Source organism: Eptesicus fuscus, chromosome 3, assembly GCF_027574615.1.
Source record: "Eptesicus fuscus isolate TK198812 chromosome 3, DD_ASM_mEF_20220401, whole genome shotgun sequence".
In the NCBI taxonomy this organism is placed as follows: Eukaryota; Metazoa; Chordata; class Mammalia; order Chiroptera; family Vespertilionidae; genus Eptesicus; species Eptesicus fuscus.
Window position 1 is genome coordinate 9,827,775 of NC_072475.1, and position 19,058 is coordinate 9,846,832.

Consider the following 19,058-nt stretch of genomic DNA (forward strand, 5'->3'; position numbering starts at 1 on the left):
GTACACAAGTGCCCTCGAGAAACTTTGAATGTTTGCACTTGTGTTTGCCTGTGCACAAGAGTATATGTTGTATCCTTCAACTGCCAATAACTCGAATACTAACCAACAGAATTCATATAGGGGAAAGCTGAAGACCTACATATATCAGAAAGGATGAAGCCCATAAACATATGGGGGAGGGGAGTAAAAGAAACCACTGCAAAGGAAAATAGGCAGTACAAGTTAAAAACATGCCAAACTGCACTATTTTGGAACCTTTATGTAGTTGGTAAATAAAGACAAGGAAGAAGTTTTCATTGAAGTCAGCATGCGACTTCATTGTGGAGTGAGACTTCAGGGTATCCTGAGACACGAGTGTTTTATTTCTTTTTTTCTTTTGTTTTAAATCTTTATTTCAGGCTTCTTGACTAAATTTTTTTTTCTTTACTGATTAAGGTATTACATATGTGTCCTTATCCCCCCAACCAATACGATTGTTACATTGATTGTTTCCTTATAATAATTTTAAAATTGAAAACATGCTTTATGACAGCTATATCATTGTGATATATTTTACAGTCAGCAACAAAAAGAATAGTGAGGAGTCTCTTTATATTCTGACACTCATTCCTCCAAAATAAAACAAAAACAGCCTCTCTGTAAAATTGGAATTTAAGGAAATGATGGAAACATTTGACAGCCTGTTTGCAAACATCGACAGCTGCCTTCACACTGGGTGATCACATACTGTAGCGTTTCCATCCCATGCAGGGTGAGACAGGAATGCTCACTGTGCCCATTCTTAGGCCACTTTGTTTAGTGGCCACTGCCAGCGTGGTGCAATGGGAAACAAAACAGGATAAACATCTTCAGTTATAGATGGTGTTATGTTATACCTTGAAAACTCAGGTGACTGCTTATTAACTATTAGAATTAGTAAGAGTTTTGGATTTGATATAAGATAGATATGTAAGAATCTATAGCTTTTCTCTGCAGGATTTTTGTTAATGAAAAAAAAACAAACTATAATGGCAATGCACTTTCAATTGCTTATTAATACATTTATCAAGGAAGCCACAAAACCTATATTGGGGTCATAAAATTTATTTGAAAGAAATAACCAAGACACTAAAATAGAAGAAACACCAATGTCCTAAATGGAAAAATGTAATATTATAAAATAGGCAGTTTCCAAATTAATGTGTGAACATAATGTAGGCCAGCCTGATTCCGCACCCCCCTTTCCAGGCCCCTCATACTTGATTGGAAATAATAACCCATTTGAAGGAGGAAAGTTCTGAGAGTAGCCAATACATTTTTGAAAAAGAATACAGAGAGAAAGAACTGGCCCTCAAGATGCTAAACCTGACTGTGTGTACTTAGTTGTCACAACAGGAGGGTCTTGGTGCAGGGGGTACAAGAAAATCAGTGGAAGAGAAAGGGGTCTAGCAATGACTCAGGAGCATTCAAAGTGGGGAGGCAACAGAGCTGGATCCTCTTCCTCTCCATTGTTAGTCAACATAGACTTCAGAAGGACTATCACTCTAAATTATGAGATACTATAAAATTCAGGAGAACATTTCAATAACCTTTGAGTGGAGGTTACAAGATAGGAGACCTAGACGTTGGGAAGAAAAAGAAAAACTGGTATAATTGGTTCCCTAGAAATGAAAATATTTCGAAATGACTGAGCTGCCTACCACCAGCTCAGTGCAGGGGAGTATCCCCAGCTGAACAGGGCTTCCTGCAGTTCTTTTGAGGGGCTTATTAGCTGGGTGAAACGAATAGAAATTCAGATCAGAGGAAATATGAATGGGCAATAAGCATTATGTTCAACTTCAGCAGTAGATAGGGAAGTGTAAATTAAAGTGAATAATTTTTTTCCTATCAGCTTGGCAAAATTCTAAAACTTTTTATAGCATGCATTGCTAACAAGGATGTGGGGAAATGATACTTTCATACATTGCTGTGAGAGTGCGAATTGCTGTAATATTTTTGGAAAGTTACCTCTTGATATCTGTTAAAATAAAAAATATACCTATTCTGTTATCCATTAATTTCTCAATGGGTTTTGTATCTTTGTTGAATAAATGAATCTATCTGAAAAAATCAGAGTGCCCATAATTTGGAATGTAAGTCTAAGGATGTCCATTTGCATGTACATCAGTGTGCAACACACCTGTTTATAATCCACAGCACATCAAGTTCTGTGCATTCTCAATTCCAATATGAACGTAAAGTAATTTTATTCAACCACAAGAAACAAAGCCAGTAGCAATACTGGTTAGTTTGCTATGGATGCACATGTATATGTATGTGTATGTGTGTACATGGATGGTCAAATTCTGAAGAGCTAAACATTGATTTCCAGAGGGGTTCCCATTTTTAGCACTAATAACTGACACCCAAAAATGTAGACTTGAAACCAACAGTGACAGCCTCTTTCTGCTCACATCTGCAGTTTGGCTGGGCTGGAGGGCATCTGCATCCTGTCCACAGAGCCAGAGCCTGTATACTGGGGGCTCCCCAGTCACAGCTGTGGTGTCGGTGCTGGGAGACTCGGGGCCAAGCACAGTGCTCCTGTGCTGCCTCTATCCCTTTCTGTCCCCCTTTGTTCTCTCATGTCTCCTCTTCGTGTTGTCACCGAGAGGACACGTTGACACAGGTAGCATGTGTCGCTTTTCATGACTGGCCTCGGAAGTCATATAACATCACTCCTGCTACACTGTGTCCGTTGGATAGTCACTGACTACCAGGGTTCAAGGCAGGGATAGACTGCCTCTTTTCTGGGAGCAATAAGGACTGGAGGAGCCAGTAGGACTGAAATCCTGCTGGCTATTTTTATGAGACATTTTGAACCAAAGGCTAAATTAAGCTGATTATTTTGATGATGCACAATTGAAGGCTTTTCTTTGTGCTGTTCTCAAATATCAGCAAATGAGGACTCAGATAACACCAGGGGTTTTGTTTAATGACCCTGCACACTTGTACCCCATTCCTTGATTCATCACACGGTGTCCTGAGGACCTATGTGGTCAGGGGCGGTGGACATGAGAGCTATGGGCCTGGCCATGAGTGTAGAGAGCCATCAGCATGTTGGGTGTGGAGACATGGAGCATGGGCTGAGGCAGTTGGGCCTGAGTCTGAGCACTGTGGTCTGCTGTTATCATTGTCATCTGTGCCTCTCTCTTCTCTTTCTCCACCAATCCACTTATTTTCTGACTGTGTCTAAGGATGACTGGTGACATTCATGATTGTTTAGTGGGCTGTTTCTCACTGAGTGTACTGATACCATGGACAGTATCAGGAAAACTAACTCAGGTCATTTCAGATTCAGGAAATGTTTATGGTGCAGAAATACGCTTTCAAAGGACCTTTTCTAGAGAGTCTGCCTGAGCAGCTGCATGTGTAGTGCTTACGGGGCTCAGGATTGGGCTGTGTGATGGTCATCTTTCTTGCGAATGGTGGATGATGACATAAACCTGGGCTGGCTGATGTGAGAAAAGAGCTGGAAGTGGGCATTCATGGCTTCCCCTTGATCTCCTGACTTGGTCTTTAGGGTGCGAGGGCCAACACAGGGTGCGTGTGCTCAAATAATTGTTTTTGGTATAGTGTGTGCTGTTTAAAATGGGCTTTTCCACAATTGGAAAAGCAAATGGTGTCACAAGACATACCTATACAATTGTGTTTCAGGAGTGGACGCATCCCTTCAAGCAGAGCCTAGGATCCCCGGGCCCTCACAAACGATGGCTGCAGCACCTAAGCAGCAGAAGCCACGGCCCACCAACTCACGGGATGAGCGCTTCCGGTCAGGTAGGGACCAGAGGCAGCAGACCTCCACTCTCCACTCTAAGTCTTTGGGTTATTTCTTTCTTGCTAAAAATGTCTGCTGAAGAAATAATTTTCACTTGAATGATAGACATATGTATGACATATGAAAAGATGCTCAACAGCACTAGTCATCAGAGAAATACAAATTAAAATTACAATGAGATATCACCTCACACCTGTCAGAATGCTTATCATCAATAAATCCACAAACAGCAAGTATTAGCAAGGATATGGAGAAAATGGCACTGTTGTGCACTGTTGGTGGAAATGCAAAAAATTAAAAATGGAACTACCTTATAACCCAGTGATTCTACTTCTGGGTATATATCTGAAGAAACCCAAAACACTAATCCAGCAAAATATATGCATCCCTGTGTTTATTGCAGTGTTATTTACAATAGCCAAGAAATGGAAGCAACCCAAGTGCCCATCAGTAGATGAGTGGATAAAGAAGTGTTATATATTATTACTCAGCCATAAAAAAGGAATGAAATTTTGTCATTTGCAACAGCATGGATGGACGTAGAGAGTATTATGCTAAGTGAAATAAGTCAGTCAGGGAAAGACAAATACCATGTGATTTCACTTATATGTGGAATCTAAAGAACAGAATAAATGAACAAACAAAATCGAAACAGACTCATGGACACAAAGAGCAGACTGATAGTTGCCGGGAGATGGAGGGATTGGGGGACTGGGTGTAAAAGATGAAGGGATTAAGAAGTACAAAGTGGTAGAATCAAAATAGTCACAGGGATGTACAGCCTAGGGATTATAGTAATTATGTATGGTATCAGGCAGGTACTGGAAAATTCCAAGGGAGTGCTTTGTAACATATATGATTGTCTAACCAATATGCTGTACCCCTGAAACTAATACAAAATAATATTGCATGTAAATTATATGGAAAATAAAATTAAAAAAATTTTTTAAATGGACATTTTGTCTTAAGAATATCTAAAAAGAGCATTAACATTTTAAATGTTATATTAATAAGGATGTGTGATGAAGGGATTTGAGAAACTTTTGATCAGATAATTTCTTACCAATTTAATATAAAAAAACTTTGTCACACTGATAATTGTTCTTTTCTGATAATCCTATATAATAAAGAGCTAATATGCAAATGGTCGTCATGCCCTCACACCATCAGACACTCAACAATGGGGAGAGAGGAATGGGGACCTGCCAGGCACAAATGAACTTGTGAGAGAGGAATGGGGACCAGCCAGGCACAAATGAACTTGTGAGAGAGGAATGGGGACTAGCCAGGCACAAATGAGCTCGAGAGAGGAATGGGGACCAGCCAGGCTGCAGCCCAGGAGAGGGACAAGCCTCCCGCCCCGCAGTCCCGGGCGCCTGTGGCTTTGGCCCGGGTGAAGCCAGCCTGGGTCCTGGGGGCTTGTGACCGACCAGAGGAGGTAATCCTGGGTCCCGGGTGTGGGGTGAGACAGAGGCGGTTAGGGGCGATCAGGCCAGCACGGGAGCAGTTAGGGGCGAACAGGCAGGCAGGTAGAGGTGGTTAGGGGCGATCAGGCAGGCAGACAGGCGAGTAGTTAGGAGCCAGTGGTCCCGGATTGCGAGAGGCAGTCAGACATCCCCCGAGGGGTCCCAGATTGGGGAGGGTGCAGGTCGGGCTGAGGGACATCCCCCCACCCCATGTATGAATTTCATGAACTGGGCTTCTAATATATATATAATACATGTAGTATAAAGTATTACACCTAGTGTAAAGACAATAATAAAAATCACCTGAAGTCTCTGAATCCCAAGACAACTGCTCTCACCATTTCACTGAATACCATCTTCAGCCCTGGAGTCAAATATATGCACACACATGTATATAGTCTATGAATGGGATCACATAAAGGGTCTCGTTCCCCTTCGTGTCTTCCTTATTTCCCTGTCCCCATTCTCCCCACCATTCATTTCCATGTAACTGTTAATGTTAATAAACTGTTTTCTGCCCTTGTGAACTTTATTCTAGTTCTGATTATTTACTTGAATATAAGACCTTTATCATAAATATGGTTTGCTAATATTTTCTCCGAAGCTTTGTATTGTTTTTGCATTCTCTTAAAGTGGCTTTTGAAGAGCAAAAGTTTTTAATCTTAATGAGATTTAACTTATCAATTATTTTAAGTGGATAGTGCTTTTGTTCTTATATCTAAGACATCTTTGCCTAATCCAGGGTCATAAAGATTCATACCTGTGTTTTCTTCTAAAAGTTTTATCAGTTTAATGTTTTACCTTTAGGCCTATAATCTATATTTTAGTTATTATTCATATGAGTTCAAGGTATGGATCAAAGCTTATTTTTTGCATGTGGATATCCAATTTGTGGAGCATATACTGTCTGTTCTTTGTCTAAAAGCAGTCACACATGCACGGGTGGCTCTGTTTCTGGACTCTGTTCTGTTTATGGATGTATTCGTCCATCTTTATGGAAAACCATGCTCTTAATGATTGTAGCTTAATACTAATTGTTGAAATCAGTAGTGTTAGTCCTCCAAGTTTGTTCCTTGTTTTTGATCCCATGATTATAATGTGTCTTTCTTCCTCTGGAACTTTTAATATTTTTCTCTTTATCACTGATTTTGAGTGATTTGATTATGATGTGTCTTGGTGTAGTTTTCTTTATGTTTATTGTGCTTTGTTGAGTTTCTTGGATCTGTTGGTTTAGACCTCTATTGTGTTGATATTGTTTAGATTTTTAGTTCTGGGTTATTTTACCTGTTTTTGTTTGTTTCTAAGATACTAATCAAGTTTAAAGTGTGTGCTCAGTCTTCTGTATCTATTGTATGGGCTCCTGGATTTGTCTCCCTCAAGCACCTTCTTCTGCAAGAGTAATGTCCCTCTATTTTTTGATCCTTCAAGATAATTTACTCTTTCTCTGAGAGCTTTTAGAATTGTCTTGTTGCCTTTGATGTTTATAAATTTTTTTTTGTATGTTTAGGTGTGAATTTTTCATCTTTTTTTATTAGCACTTTATCAGCCATTTCATTGTAAGGTTTTTAATTTTTTTCTACTTTTTATTTTTTTAATCCTAACCCAAGGACATTTTTTCCATTGACTTTTTAGAGTGAGGGGGAAAGAAAGGAGGGGGAGAGAGAAGAAAGAGAAACATTCATGTTAAGAGAGAGACATCAATTGGTTGCCTCCTGCACCTGTCCCAACAGGGGCCAGGGACAAACCTGCAACCAAGGTACTTCTTTTTATTTTTTTTTAAATGTATTTCTTTATTGATTTCAGAGAGGAAGGGAGAGGGATAGAGAGATAGAAACATCAATAATGAGAGAGAATCATTGATTGTCTGCCTCCTGCACACCCCCATTGGGGATTGAGCCCACAACTCGGGCATGTGCCCTTGGCCGGAATCGAACCCGGGACCCCCCAGTCCGCAGGCCAAAGCTCTATCCACTGAGCCAAAGCGGCCAGGGCTCTTTTTTTTTTTAAAATATATTTTATTGATTTCTTACAGAGAGGAAGGGAGAAGGATAGAGAGCTAGAAACATCGATGAGAGAGAAACATCAACCAGCTGCCTCCTGCACACCCCCTACCGGGGATGTGCCCGCAACCAATGTACATGCCCTTGACCGGAATCGAACCTGGGACCTTTCAGTCCGCAGGCCGACGATCTATCCACTGAGCCAAACCGGTTTCGGCCCAAGGTACTTCTTGTCCGGTAATTGAACCTGAGACCTTTTGGTCCAAGGGCTGATGCTCTAACCATTGAGCAAAACTGGCCAGGGCTTAAATATTTTAAAAACACCTTGTTGGAGAAAAAATTTAACTGTACCAAAGTGGTCTCATGCACTCTTTTCTTTTTTTTAAAAAATATATTTTATTGATTTTTTACAGAGAGGAAGGGAGAGGGATAGAGAGCTAGAAACATCGATGAGAGAGAAACATCAACCAGCTGCCTCCTGCACACCCCCTACCGGGGATGTGCTAGCAACCAATGTACATGCCCTTGACCGGAATTGAACCTGGGACCGTTGAGTCCGCAGGCCGACGCTCTATCCACTGAGCCAAACCGGTTTCGGCAAGGTCTCATGCACTTTTTAAAAAATTATTATTATTTTTAAATTCTCACCCAAGAATATTTTTCCATTGATTTTTAGAGAGAGTGGAAGAGAGAGGGAAAGACAGAGAGAAACACATCGATTGGTTGCCTCCTGCATGAACCCCGACCACGGCTGGGAAGGAGCCTGCAACCAAGGTGTGTTCCCTGACCGGAACCCAGGACCCTTCAGTCCGCAGGCCGACGCTCTGTCCACTGAGCCCAACTGGGTAGGGCTGTCATGCACTTCTTTTTGTCCTTAGTATGTTTCTCTAGAGGAGCAGGGTTAATAGTTTAGAGTAGTTTATGATGACTCCTAGAGACATATTTAAGTTCATTGGTTTGATCTTATTTTCAATTTGGGGGATTTCTTTTTTATTTAGTTTTCATTTATAACTGTGAAAAATATTCATATGGTTCTGAAGTCAAATCTACAAACAAAGCAATATTTAAAGAAACCTAGGACAACATGTGGGACCCATGAGTAGGTACACTCAATGAAAACCATGAAACTTAATTTTGTTACTTCATAACCAATATTATAAAAAGTGTTTTTACTGCTTTTTCTATATAGATGTTCACACTGAAGCCGTGCAAGCAGCTTTGGCCAAATACAAAGAGAGGAAGGTGCCTCTGCCTTCGAAAAGACGGTCTATTCTTGTGCATTCATCTGTGGAAACCTGCACCCCACCAGGTACTGATAAATCTGGGTCGGGAATGGCCCACAGGTTTTTCTCATACTTGGTGTCATAACTTCATTTCCCAATGAGTTGGAATATCCTTCTGACCTATAGTATAGAGCTGGAAAATTGAAGATTAAGTGTTTGTATATATTTTTTACCTGAAAATTTGTGGTATACACAGTATGGCTCTTACCCAAATGGATAATTGCTTTCTAGAAGACATTTTGTGTAGATTTTAGTTTGTGTGTGTGGTTTTTTTTTAATAGAGATTTTCTTTTCTTTTAAAAAATATATATTTTATTGATTTTTTTATAGAGAGGAAAGGAGAGGGATAGAGAGTTAGAAACATCGATGAGAGAGAAACATCCATCAGCTGCCTCCTGCACACCTCCCACTGGGGATGTGCCTGCAACCAAGGTACATGCCCTTGACTGGAATCGAACCTGGGACCTTTCAGTCTACAGGCCAACACTCTATCCACTGAGCCAAACCAGTTGGCTTGTTTTTTTGTTTTGTTTTTTTACTAAGATGGTATTTATGTTCTTTAAGGAAGAGATGAACCTAAAATGAGTACTCAGTGGAATGCAAGGGTTTCCTGGATTAAAATTTTTTAAATTATTCACTCATTTACTGTGTTGTTACCAGGCCATAAATGGGAGAGTAGAAGGCTATCTAGAGGGTTTTTAAATTTTACTTTGTTGTTACTACGATTAGAAATGAAACCTTTAAATGGAGTTTCTCTTCATCAGTGATGTTTTTTAAGCTTCCTATTAAACTATCCCATGGTGTTGGTTTAATGACTTCATATTCATGTACTTCTGTTGCCTATGTTATTATATAAGTCCTGAAACTGGTGACTAAAAGCCAAACACCAGAGTTACAAGATAATTTAGTGGTTCTGATAATGTTTACTTGATAAAAAAGGAAAAGTTTTTACTGTTGAAAAAAATCTTAGAAATGGCTGTCAAATTATTCTTTTTACTAAGTATAATTATAGATACTACCCAGTTTTTGAAGAACTTTAAAATAATTGTGAAACCTATAATAAAATGCAGTTATGAAGACTTGATAGACCCTTATTCCCAGTTAATTTTATTGACTGAAGCAGTTGTTTTGGGGAAGGAATTCTTTCCAGAGCTCATTCCTACCGTGCAAGCATGTCAAACTCGCGGCTGTCAGGCCGCATGCCTTGTTTATGTAACATGCTTGTGATGCAGGTGAATAGGGTAAGGCCTGGAGGTGTGTAGGCTGCAGCCTCCACAGGCCCTCACCTCAGGAGGTGAACTCAACCTTCCCTGTGGGGTGCCCAGCCATGTGAAGGTGGTGTGGGGCTTGGAGTGGACGTCCTTTAGCAGCACTGTATGTTCACAGAGCACTTGGAGTCTCCTTTGATATTTGGGACACCACCAAGGAATGTGCTGAAGCCATTTAGGAATTGAGACTGCCTTCACTCCCAGTGTATTGTGTCCTGAGACTAAGTCCTCTGGGAGAAGCTGGGGTCATGAAGCCAGCTTTCCCAGGTAGGGTCCTGTGGGTTTTACAGTTGGTTGATGCAGGCCCTTCTAGATTGAGGGTGACCTTTGAGATGACCCCTTGGTCATGTGTGGGTACAGCACAGGCTGGGAGGCCTAAGTGCCAGTGTGGGACCCTGCCCTCCTTGGTGACCCATACCTACATCATGCCTGTCGTCGTTATTTTAACCACAGACACGTCGTCTGCCTCAGAAGATGAGGGCTCTTTACGGCGACCCGGGCGACTTACCTCCACTCCGCTCCAGAGCCATTCCAGCGTCGAGCCCTGGCTCGACCGGGTCATTCAGGGCTCCTCCACCTCATCCTCCGCATCTTCCACCTCATCTCACCCGGGAGGGAGACCTGCCGCCGCACTCGCAGGCCTCGTGGCCCACACCCACATAGGTTAGTAACAGCTGCTGTGGCCCCTCTAGGACAGGGGTACCTCTACACTCATCAAGACCCACCTTCTCTTTTTCATCTGGAAAATGGCCTTTGGTAACAAAAGAGGTTCTTGATGCTTCTGTGGTTTAGTGATCACAGATACTGTGACCTGTGGGCCTTCCGAGAGAAGTGCATGGTGTTTCTTGATGTGTGCCTCCTCCTGCTCTGGAGGGTGGGCTGGCACAGGTGGCCGGTGCAGGGTGGATGGTCAGTTAGGTGTGACTGTGGTTGTCCCTGATGGTCACCCTTGGCCTGCAACCTAGACATTGCCACCGCTTTTGCTCTTTACTTGTGTGCATAGCTGGGGTCCATGAGCTTGGGAGGTCCAGGTTAAACAACCCCTCAACCTGAATAGGGATGTCAGTCAAGGATAAGTCATAAAGATCCATAGAACTTTTCCAAATCATCCAGTCTTTAAAAAGTATTATCGTAACCCCTGTTTTGTAGATGTGGAGTGGGGACAGAAAGTTAGGTTGATAACCGACCTGAGATTGCAGAGCTGGCTTAGTGTTGAAGCCAGGCTGACAGTTTTCTTGATTTATTTTTATTTTCTTTACTGTTAGATACTGTTCTGCTAACACTGAAACGGTGCACCTATGACAGGCTGGTATTTTCAGTGGGGTCATAGCGGACAGGTTCTGGGCTCCGGTGCTGAGCTTTTTCATGTAAAATCTTGGCCATATGACTGGACTGAGAATAAATGGTTGGCTGGATTGGAAGTAAATTGGATGTTTTAAGTGGCCGACAGCTTTAGTCTCACCATCCACTGTGGGCACGGCACTGAGTCTCTTCATTTTAAAATTTGTTGCATCAGTGCATGAAGCACGTTTCTGTTGAGCAAGTCTCTTCTATTGTGATGTGAGTCTTAGATGAGAACTCACATGCCACACTGTGCTTCCAGTACACAGAGACCACTGGGTGGCAGGGCAACTGTCAGGGCTGCCCCAGGGCAGCATGTTTCAGGAGAAAAGATCCCTTTGGCAAACAGCCCTCCCAGCTTGTTTTGGTAGCTTTCCTGGGTGTCCTACCAATGGCCATTGGTTACTGCCCACCTTTCCTCAAGGCGATTGACAGTGGATAGTTTGAAAAATAGTTTTTGCACTGTTATATTAAAAAATTGCCCACAGGTCAGAATGTTTAGCCAGACAGCCTTCAACTTTCCAGTTGTGGGTCTTTCAACAAAGCATTTGGCTGTAAGTGTGTTTGAGTGAAATGTTTTCATTCTCGGAGAGGCTCTGATTGTGAAGATTCATCACCTCTCAATGAGGACTCCTGGCCTCTGCTAGTGTGGCTGAGCCTGTCTGTCTCCCACCCCCCTTGCTTGACTTTGCATACACACTGTGATTAATTCTAGTAACTTCTAAAAATTTTAACTTAGGCCCTGTTTGATACCATACTGTGATTATAGCCTTCATATACTATATGTTTACTTGGGTATAGTTGCTTGAATTTCTGAATGTGAAAATACTCAATTTCTCTCTCTTTATTATAAAAATCATCCTTTGTTTTAGTGTCCAACACTAAATTGGATTCTTCAATTTAGGTTAAGAAAAGAAATACAGAAAGAACAAGAATATTTAGATAAAAAAATTTGAGGTAGCATATATTAGGTAAAGATAATTTTAAAAATATATTATTTTCAATATTGGATTAGGAAATCAAATACAGAAAACATTTGGACACAAATATAAATACATATATTTAAAAGGTACTTTTAGTTATGATAGTTAATTTTATTTTTAATGTAGTTTGCTTACTTTTATGCAACTATTTTATTTATTATTTAATAATGGTTCTTTATTATTGAAAGTATTACATTTGTCCCCTTTTCCTCCCCATTGACCCCCCTCCTATGCCTCTGTCCTATGTAATTATTTTAGAAACTACTTTTGGTTAAGATTATCATTTATGCCTTTTTCATGAATACTGTTAAAATCATTTATTCTTTTTGTTAGATTTAGAAAGATGGGGAGATTTCTTTTTAAACTGAAAGAACTTTATGATAGGCATACTTTAAATGGCTGATTTCATAAACATCAAGCTTTTTCAATGGTTATGAAAGCTCTATAATTAAAGTTAGATTTTTCCCTCCAGCTGGTGTGGCTCAGTGGTTGAGTGTCCATCCATGAACCAGGAGTTTATGGTTTGATTTTCGGTCAGGGCACATGGGCTCACTTCCCAGTGGGGGGCATGCAGGAGGCAACCAATCAATTATTCTCTCTCATTATTGATGTTTCTATTTTTCTCTCCCTCTCCCCTCTTCTCTGAAATCAATAAAAACATACTTAAAAAAAAATAAAGTTAGAATTTTCCAACTGCTATTTTCTGCTGTGTAAATAGTGAGTTTGTGTTTTCCTTCCATATAATTACATATTTCTACATATTTTAAAAATTTCTTTCTGGGTTATGAAATGATAGCTTGATTATCAGAATTTAAAATATTAGCATGCCATCTGATGGCAGGAGTATTCATTAGAAGATTAAACAGATTATAGGTCACCACTGACATAGGCTAATATCGATCTCACAAGTGGACAAGTATTTGCTCTAGTGTTATGGGAGGGCACAATTTCTGGTAGTTGTGCAGACATGGTGCCTTTTGTAGTGGGAGACTCAACTGTAATGATAACGTGAAAGCAGCTTACAGTCAGCCAGCATTCTGAACAGATCCATGTCCCTGCCATACAATGAAAATTCAACACAAAAATGTACGTTCAGACAGTGGAAGGGAGTGACTTCAAACATTTTCTGTATGTAACTAAATTGGCTTTAAATAAAAACATTGTAGTCTCTTAATAGTGAGATGTGTTGAACTAGCCAGAGGGTAGTTTTTATCTTTGTAGGTTTATTCTTTGAAGCCTGCAAAGTCTTATGTCTTTGGGACATCCAACATACTCTTTGTGGGTGTTGGTTAGTCTATTTTTTTCATAATATAATAAAGAATGGTTCAATAACAATTGATTTGAAATGTGTTTCTGCTTAATTGAGGGAAATTTCTGAATAAAACCTCATATGGAAGGCGAGTCCACTTGTGTCTGTGTCTGTGCTGTGGTCAGTGGTTCTAGTCTGGATCCCTCATGCACACAGGTCTATGTACCGTGTCTGGGAACTGAGAGCTCACAATGTCCTGTGTGCCTTGGTCGATGAGAAAAGCAAAATTAATTGGAATACCATGCTCCTTGCTTAGAGCTCGGCTAGAAAAGCCTCACTCGAATGGGGTTTAAACAGCAACTTACTGGTCTTTTGAATTAACAACACTTTTGTTTTGGATTTGTTTTTCAAAAGCAGATCTGCACTCTGCCCCTCCTGATGTCACCACTGGCCTTGTGGAGTATTCGCACTGTGAGCGTCCACAGCCAGCCTCTGTGAGAGGCGTCCCTCGGGGGTGCAGCGGACGCCTCCTGGACACAGCAGGTGGTGAGCATGTCTTTCTTTCTCCTTTTGACACGACTGAGCACAGGTTCATTTCAGGTACTGAACATTCCTTCATGCACTCGCTGTAGCAAACCCGAGCCGTTCAGTAGTTATAACCCTTCAGTGCAGTAAACTGAGAACAGTGTGTGCAGTGCATGTTATCACAGAAAGCACCATGTGCAGAAATAACCAGGAATATCTGTAAAATTGGTCCAGTGGACAAGGAGGGTAGGGAGGAGAAAACCTCCAAATTTCAGTTCAGTGCGAAAGGAGTTTGCATCTATAGTATTGTAGGAAAATGAGAAGCATGGAAATTCTTATTTGAACACAGTGTGTTCAACAGATCAAGTCTTAGTGTGAGTGCACCCGCCTGCAACATGGCAGTCCCTGCTCTCACTGTCCTCAACAACCTGTGAAATGGGCACAGCTGCACTCACAGTTCCTGATGTGCAGGCCCAGTGCTGTTGGTGCAATTTCAGGGTCCTGCTTAACAGTTCTAATGTCTTATCAAAGTCATGTGAAGTTTTCTTTCCAGTGTGCTAGATTTGAATTGGAGAAAACTCCAGGGGCTCTCATATCCAAGCCTTGATCATGTAATTTGATTCTTTTAAGCAGTAGGACAGATTTTGTTGAAGTCTTTGTTTGTTGTTCAAATGCAAATGGAAAATACTGAGTCAACACGAAGCAGGCTTTCCATTGGTTAGATAGATTTTTATTTGATTTATTACTCTATATTTTAAAAAAAATAAGAGTTTAGCTGAGTTAAAATTGACATATCTACCATTGCACATATTTAAAATGTGCGATTTTATAACTTTAAGATATGTGTACAACCGTGAAACCATCCATACAGTCAAGACACTGAACACATCCAGCCCTCATAAAAGTTTTCTTTGTCAGACCTCCTGCCACCCTTTTTTGGCTTCCCTTTAGGCAACCACTGATTTATTTCCTAGCACTGTTGTTAGTTTGCATTTTCTAGCATTTTATGTAAATAGAATCATATAGTATTTACTCTTTGTGTCTGGATTCTTTCATTCTACATACTTATTTTGAGATTCATGGTCTTGCATGTATCAATAGTTCATTCCTTTTATTGAGGAGTAGATTGTTCTATGGATGCACAGTTTGGATAAATAGTTTATCTGTTTAACTATCAATATATATTGTGGTTATTTCCAGTTTTTGGCTATTCCAAATAGAGCTTCTATGAATATTTTTATGCAGGTCTTGGTGTGGGTGTGTACTTTCATTTCTTTTGGGTCAATACTCAGGAGTGGAATGGCTGGATCATGTAGTAGGTCTGTGTTTAACTTTTTTTTTTTAATTAAAAAATATGTTTTTATTGATTTTTAAAGAGAGGTCCAGTTATTTCAGCATCATTTATTATAAACTAGTGGCCCGATGCATGAAGATTCATGCAAGAATAGGCCTTCCTTCCCCTGGCTGCCGGCACTCGGGTCCCAGGCCTTTGCTCTGGCCGCCGCCTTCTGACTTTGTTCTGGCCTGGAGCTGCCTTCCGCCTTCGCTCCATCCTGGAGCCGCCTTCCTCCTTCGCGTGCTGCCCAGAGGCCCGGAGTGACCAGGACAGGGCAGAACGCCTGCATCGCCTCCATCTTTGTCACATCAATTTGCATATTCCCTCCTTATTGGCTGTGGGCGCCACCATCTTTGTCATGAAGTGATGGTCAATTTGCATATTCTGTCTTTATTAGATAGGATACCATTCTGTTCCCACCAAGTTTCTTTGGCATTTTAAAAAAATATTTGTTTTTATTGATTTCAGAGAGGAAGGGAGGAGAGAGAGATAGAAACATCAGTGATGAGAGAGAATCATTGATCGGCTGCTTCTTGCACACCCCCTACTGGGAATCAAGCCCACAACCCGGGCATGTGTCTTTTACTGGAATTGAACCTGGGACCCTTCAGTCTGCAGGCTGATGCTCTATCCAATGAACCAAACCAGCTAGGGCATCTTTGGCATTTTTTTTCTTTTCTTTTTCAATTTTTATTTATTTATTTATTTATTTTTTATTTATTTTTAATTTCTTTATTGGTTATGGTATCACATAATTGTCCTCATCCCCCTATTCCCATCCCGAAGCCCTCCCCACGTATGCACCCATCCCCCTGTTTTCCATGACCACTGGTTAGGCTTATATGTATGCATACAAGTCCTTTGGTTGATCTCTCCCCCTTTCCCCCACCTTCCCCTGCCTTCCCTCTGAGGTTTGACAGTCTGGTCGATGCTTCCCTGTCGCTGGGTCTGTTTTTGTTCTTCAGCTTATGTTGTTCATTATTTCCCTTAGATGTGTGAGATCATGTGATACAAGAAATACACTTATAAGAACCGAAAATGAGACAAGCCATAATGGTTATTTGCTGGGAGGCAAATGAATCAGTCTATAGTGAGTTTCTTTCTGGGCCAACAGTTCTTTTGAGTCCCAATTTCAATTTCGAACATTTCCTTATGTGTACATGTCAGCAATGATATTTCAGTTCTGGGTGGTGGACAAATGGTAGTGATGCAGGTCCGACCGTCTCTGGTTTGGTCCTGGGCATCCTTCAGCGGCGCACAACTGCTGTCTGCTAGTATGGCAGGGCGTTGTCAGCGTCTTCCATCTCTGGACTGTTTCTCTTCTATCTTCATGGCTGGAGCAGTCCTGTCAATTCCTCTCTATTGCAGGAATCCACATGGTCTTGGAGTTATTTTCTGAAAATATACAAACATATTCTCGACCAAAAGTTAGTAAAGGAATATTTTCTATAAATTTGACTTGGGGTCCTTTTTCATTTTTTTTTGCCCAAATGCTTTTCCTCTGGCTTGTTTTGACACCATGTGTGTTTTTCATGGGTTTCTTGCTGTTAACATTACAGATTAAACTTAATTTTCTAAAGTAAAAATTTTCTAGATGTAATTTACTTACAGAATATTTTTCCTTACATGATATTCTTCTACTGTCACCCCTTTTTTTTTTACATTTAAATATTAGGAGGCTTTTGGGAATTTTATAATGTAGTCTTGGTAGCTTTTACATTTTAATTTTTTGCACTAAAATATGACTGCTTTAGGTTCATTACGTGTTATGCAATTTTACCGAGATGAATTGCCAATCAAAATTTTTGTTAACACTTTAATAACAGCTTTTGGTACAGTACATTTAGTTTTTCTAGAATATTTGCTTGTTTCAATTAGTCAATTTAAATTACTCTGAGTACTGTCAAACTCAACACTCTTAACAACAATCTTATTTTACCTTGTATATATTAATGGAAAGGATTATTTGCCTTCTTGAGTAGGCCCTGAGCATTCCTGGTTCTAGGCTGGATTTGGATATCAAAGACCCGCTTCCTCACGCCATGGCTACAAGACATCTCAAACAAGTCTTGTTGCAGTGAGAGGGCATCTGCTGTCGGCCAAGTCTCTGTTTGTTACCTGGGTCCTGATTTGAGCTGTGCATGGGAAGCAAAGCAGCCATGGGGGCAGGAGACCTCCCTCAGAGGGGGTGAAGGTTCAGGCCCCTGTATCTTTGGCATTTTTAATGAAAATCAGTAGACCATATATGAGAGGAATCTATTTCTGGGACCTCTGTGCTATTCAATTGCTATATTTGTCCACCCTTATATAAATAGCAACTTGTCGTTTTATAATAAATCTTGAAGTCATGTAGTTTGTCCTCAACTCTACTTTTCAACTTAAAATTTGCTTTGACTAGCCCGGCTGTGGTGGCTCACTGGATTGAGCGTCGTCCCATAGACCAAGAGGTCCTGGGTTTGATTCCCAGTCAGGGCACATGCCTGGGTTGCGGGCTTGATCGCCAGTAGGGGTGTGCAGGAAGCAGTCAATCAATGAATCTCTCTCATCATTGATGTTTCTATCTCTCTCCCCCTCTCCTTTCCTCTCTGAAATCAATAAAAATATTTTTAAAAATATGCTTTGACTATTCAAGCTCCTTTGCATTGTAATATATATTTTTAAATGTTTGTTAATTTTTACCAAAATTCCTGCCAGATTTTGATTGGTATTTCATTGACTTTCTAGATCAATTTGAAAAGACTTGGCATCTTCAGTTGATAAATATAGTATATTTTCCCATTTATTTAGCTCTTATAAAAATTTTAGCACTGTTCTATAGCTTTCAATGCAGTTATTGCACATATTTTGTTAAAATTATCCCAAAATATGTTGTATTTTTTATGCTATTGTAAATGGTATTTAAATATTTTTCCAACTGTCTGTTGCCCCACACGGGGGATCAAGCCCGAAACCAGGGCATGTGCTCTGACTGGGAATCAAACGTGACCTCCTGATTCATAGGTTGACGCTTAACCACTGAGCTACGCTGGCCGGGCTATAACAGCATTTCTTAATATTTATTGAGGACGTGAAAGAGCTTTAGTTTATGTGGATTATAGCTCTTGATATTTACCATATTAGAAATTAAAACTAAAGATTTAAAAAATATTCATTTAAAAATAATAAAGTCATTATAGCTTAACAAATAGCTCATATTTATGAAAAAACATTTGTAAAACAAAAATTTAGGGGGAAGAATGGACTTTTTCTCCTTTGTTGCCAGTTGGTCTCATGGCTGGCATAACAATAATATCTGGTTATGTATCTCATCCCCATTCAGTCTGTTGTGCTATGACATGATGTGTGGTCTCTGGGAGCTCCACTGTGCTCTTGTGAGAGGAGGAGAGTGAAAGGGAAATGGTATCTTAATATGACTAGGGAAGGACAGTTGGCCCATGAATGGCGGCTGGTGCTGCATAGTCAAAAATCAGCGTATAACTTGACTCTCTAAAAACTAGTTGTCCCTTGGTGTCTATAGGGGCTTGATTCCAGGACCTTCCATAGACACCAAAATCTGCAATATTAAAATTCCCCATGTGGCATAGATCAATGCATACGGTCAGCCCTTTGCATTCACAGACAAAGATAGTGCAGGTATTTATTTTTAAAAATCTGTGTATAAGTGGATTCGTGCAGTTCAAACCTATGTTGTTCAAGGCTCAATTGTAGTTTGACCTCATGAACCTCCTGAAAGGGTTTCAGGCACCCCCAGGGGCCCTTGGACCACTTTGAAAACCACTAGCTTAGAATTAAGTTCTAGTTTCTAAAAGGCATT

General features: G+C 40.5%; 1 protein-coding gene across 2 annotated transcripts in view; it reads left to right on the forward strand.

The window, feature by feature from the left end:
- The window catches only part of DIP2A (disco interacting protein 2 homolog A), a 79,675-nt gene that overhangs the window by 12,067 nt on the left and 48,550 nt on the right, over nt 1-19,058 (forward strand). The window contains exons 3-6 of one of the 2 annotated variants that reach the window (XM_054713632.1): nt 3,673-3,792; nt 8,449-8,568; nt 10,264-10,473; nt 13,798-13,929. In XM_054713632.1, coding sequence (XP_054569607.1) covers nt 3,673-3,792; nt 8,449-8,568; nt 10,264-10,473; nt 13,798-13,929 — 582 coding nt within the window. The remainder of the gene's footprint in view (nt 1-3,672; nt 3,793-8,448; nt 8,569-10,263; nt 10,474-13,797; nt 13,930-19,058) is intronic. The other variant, XM_054713633.1, reaches the window with a different exon arrangement.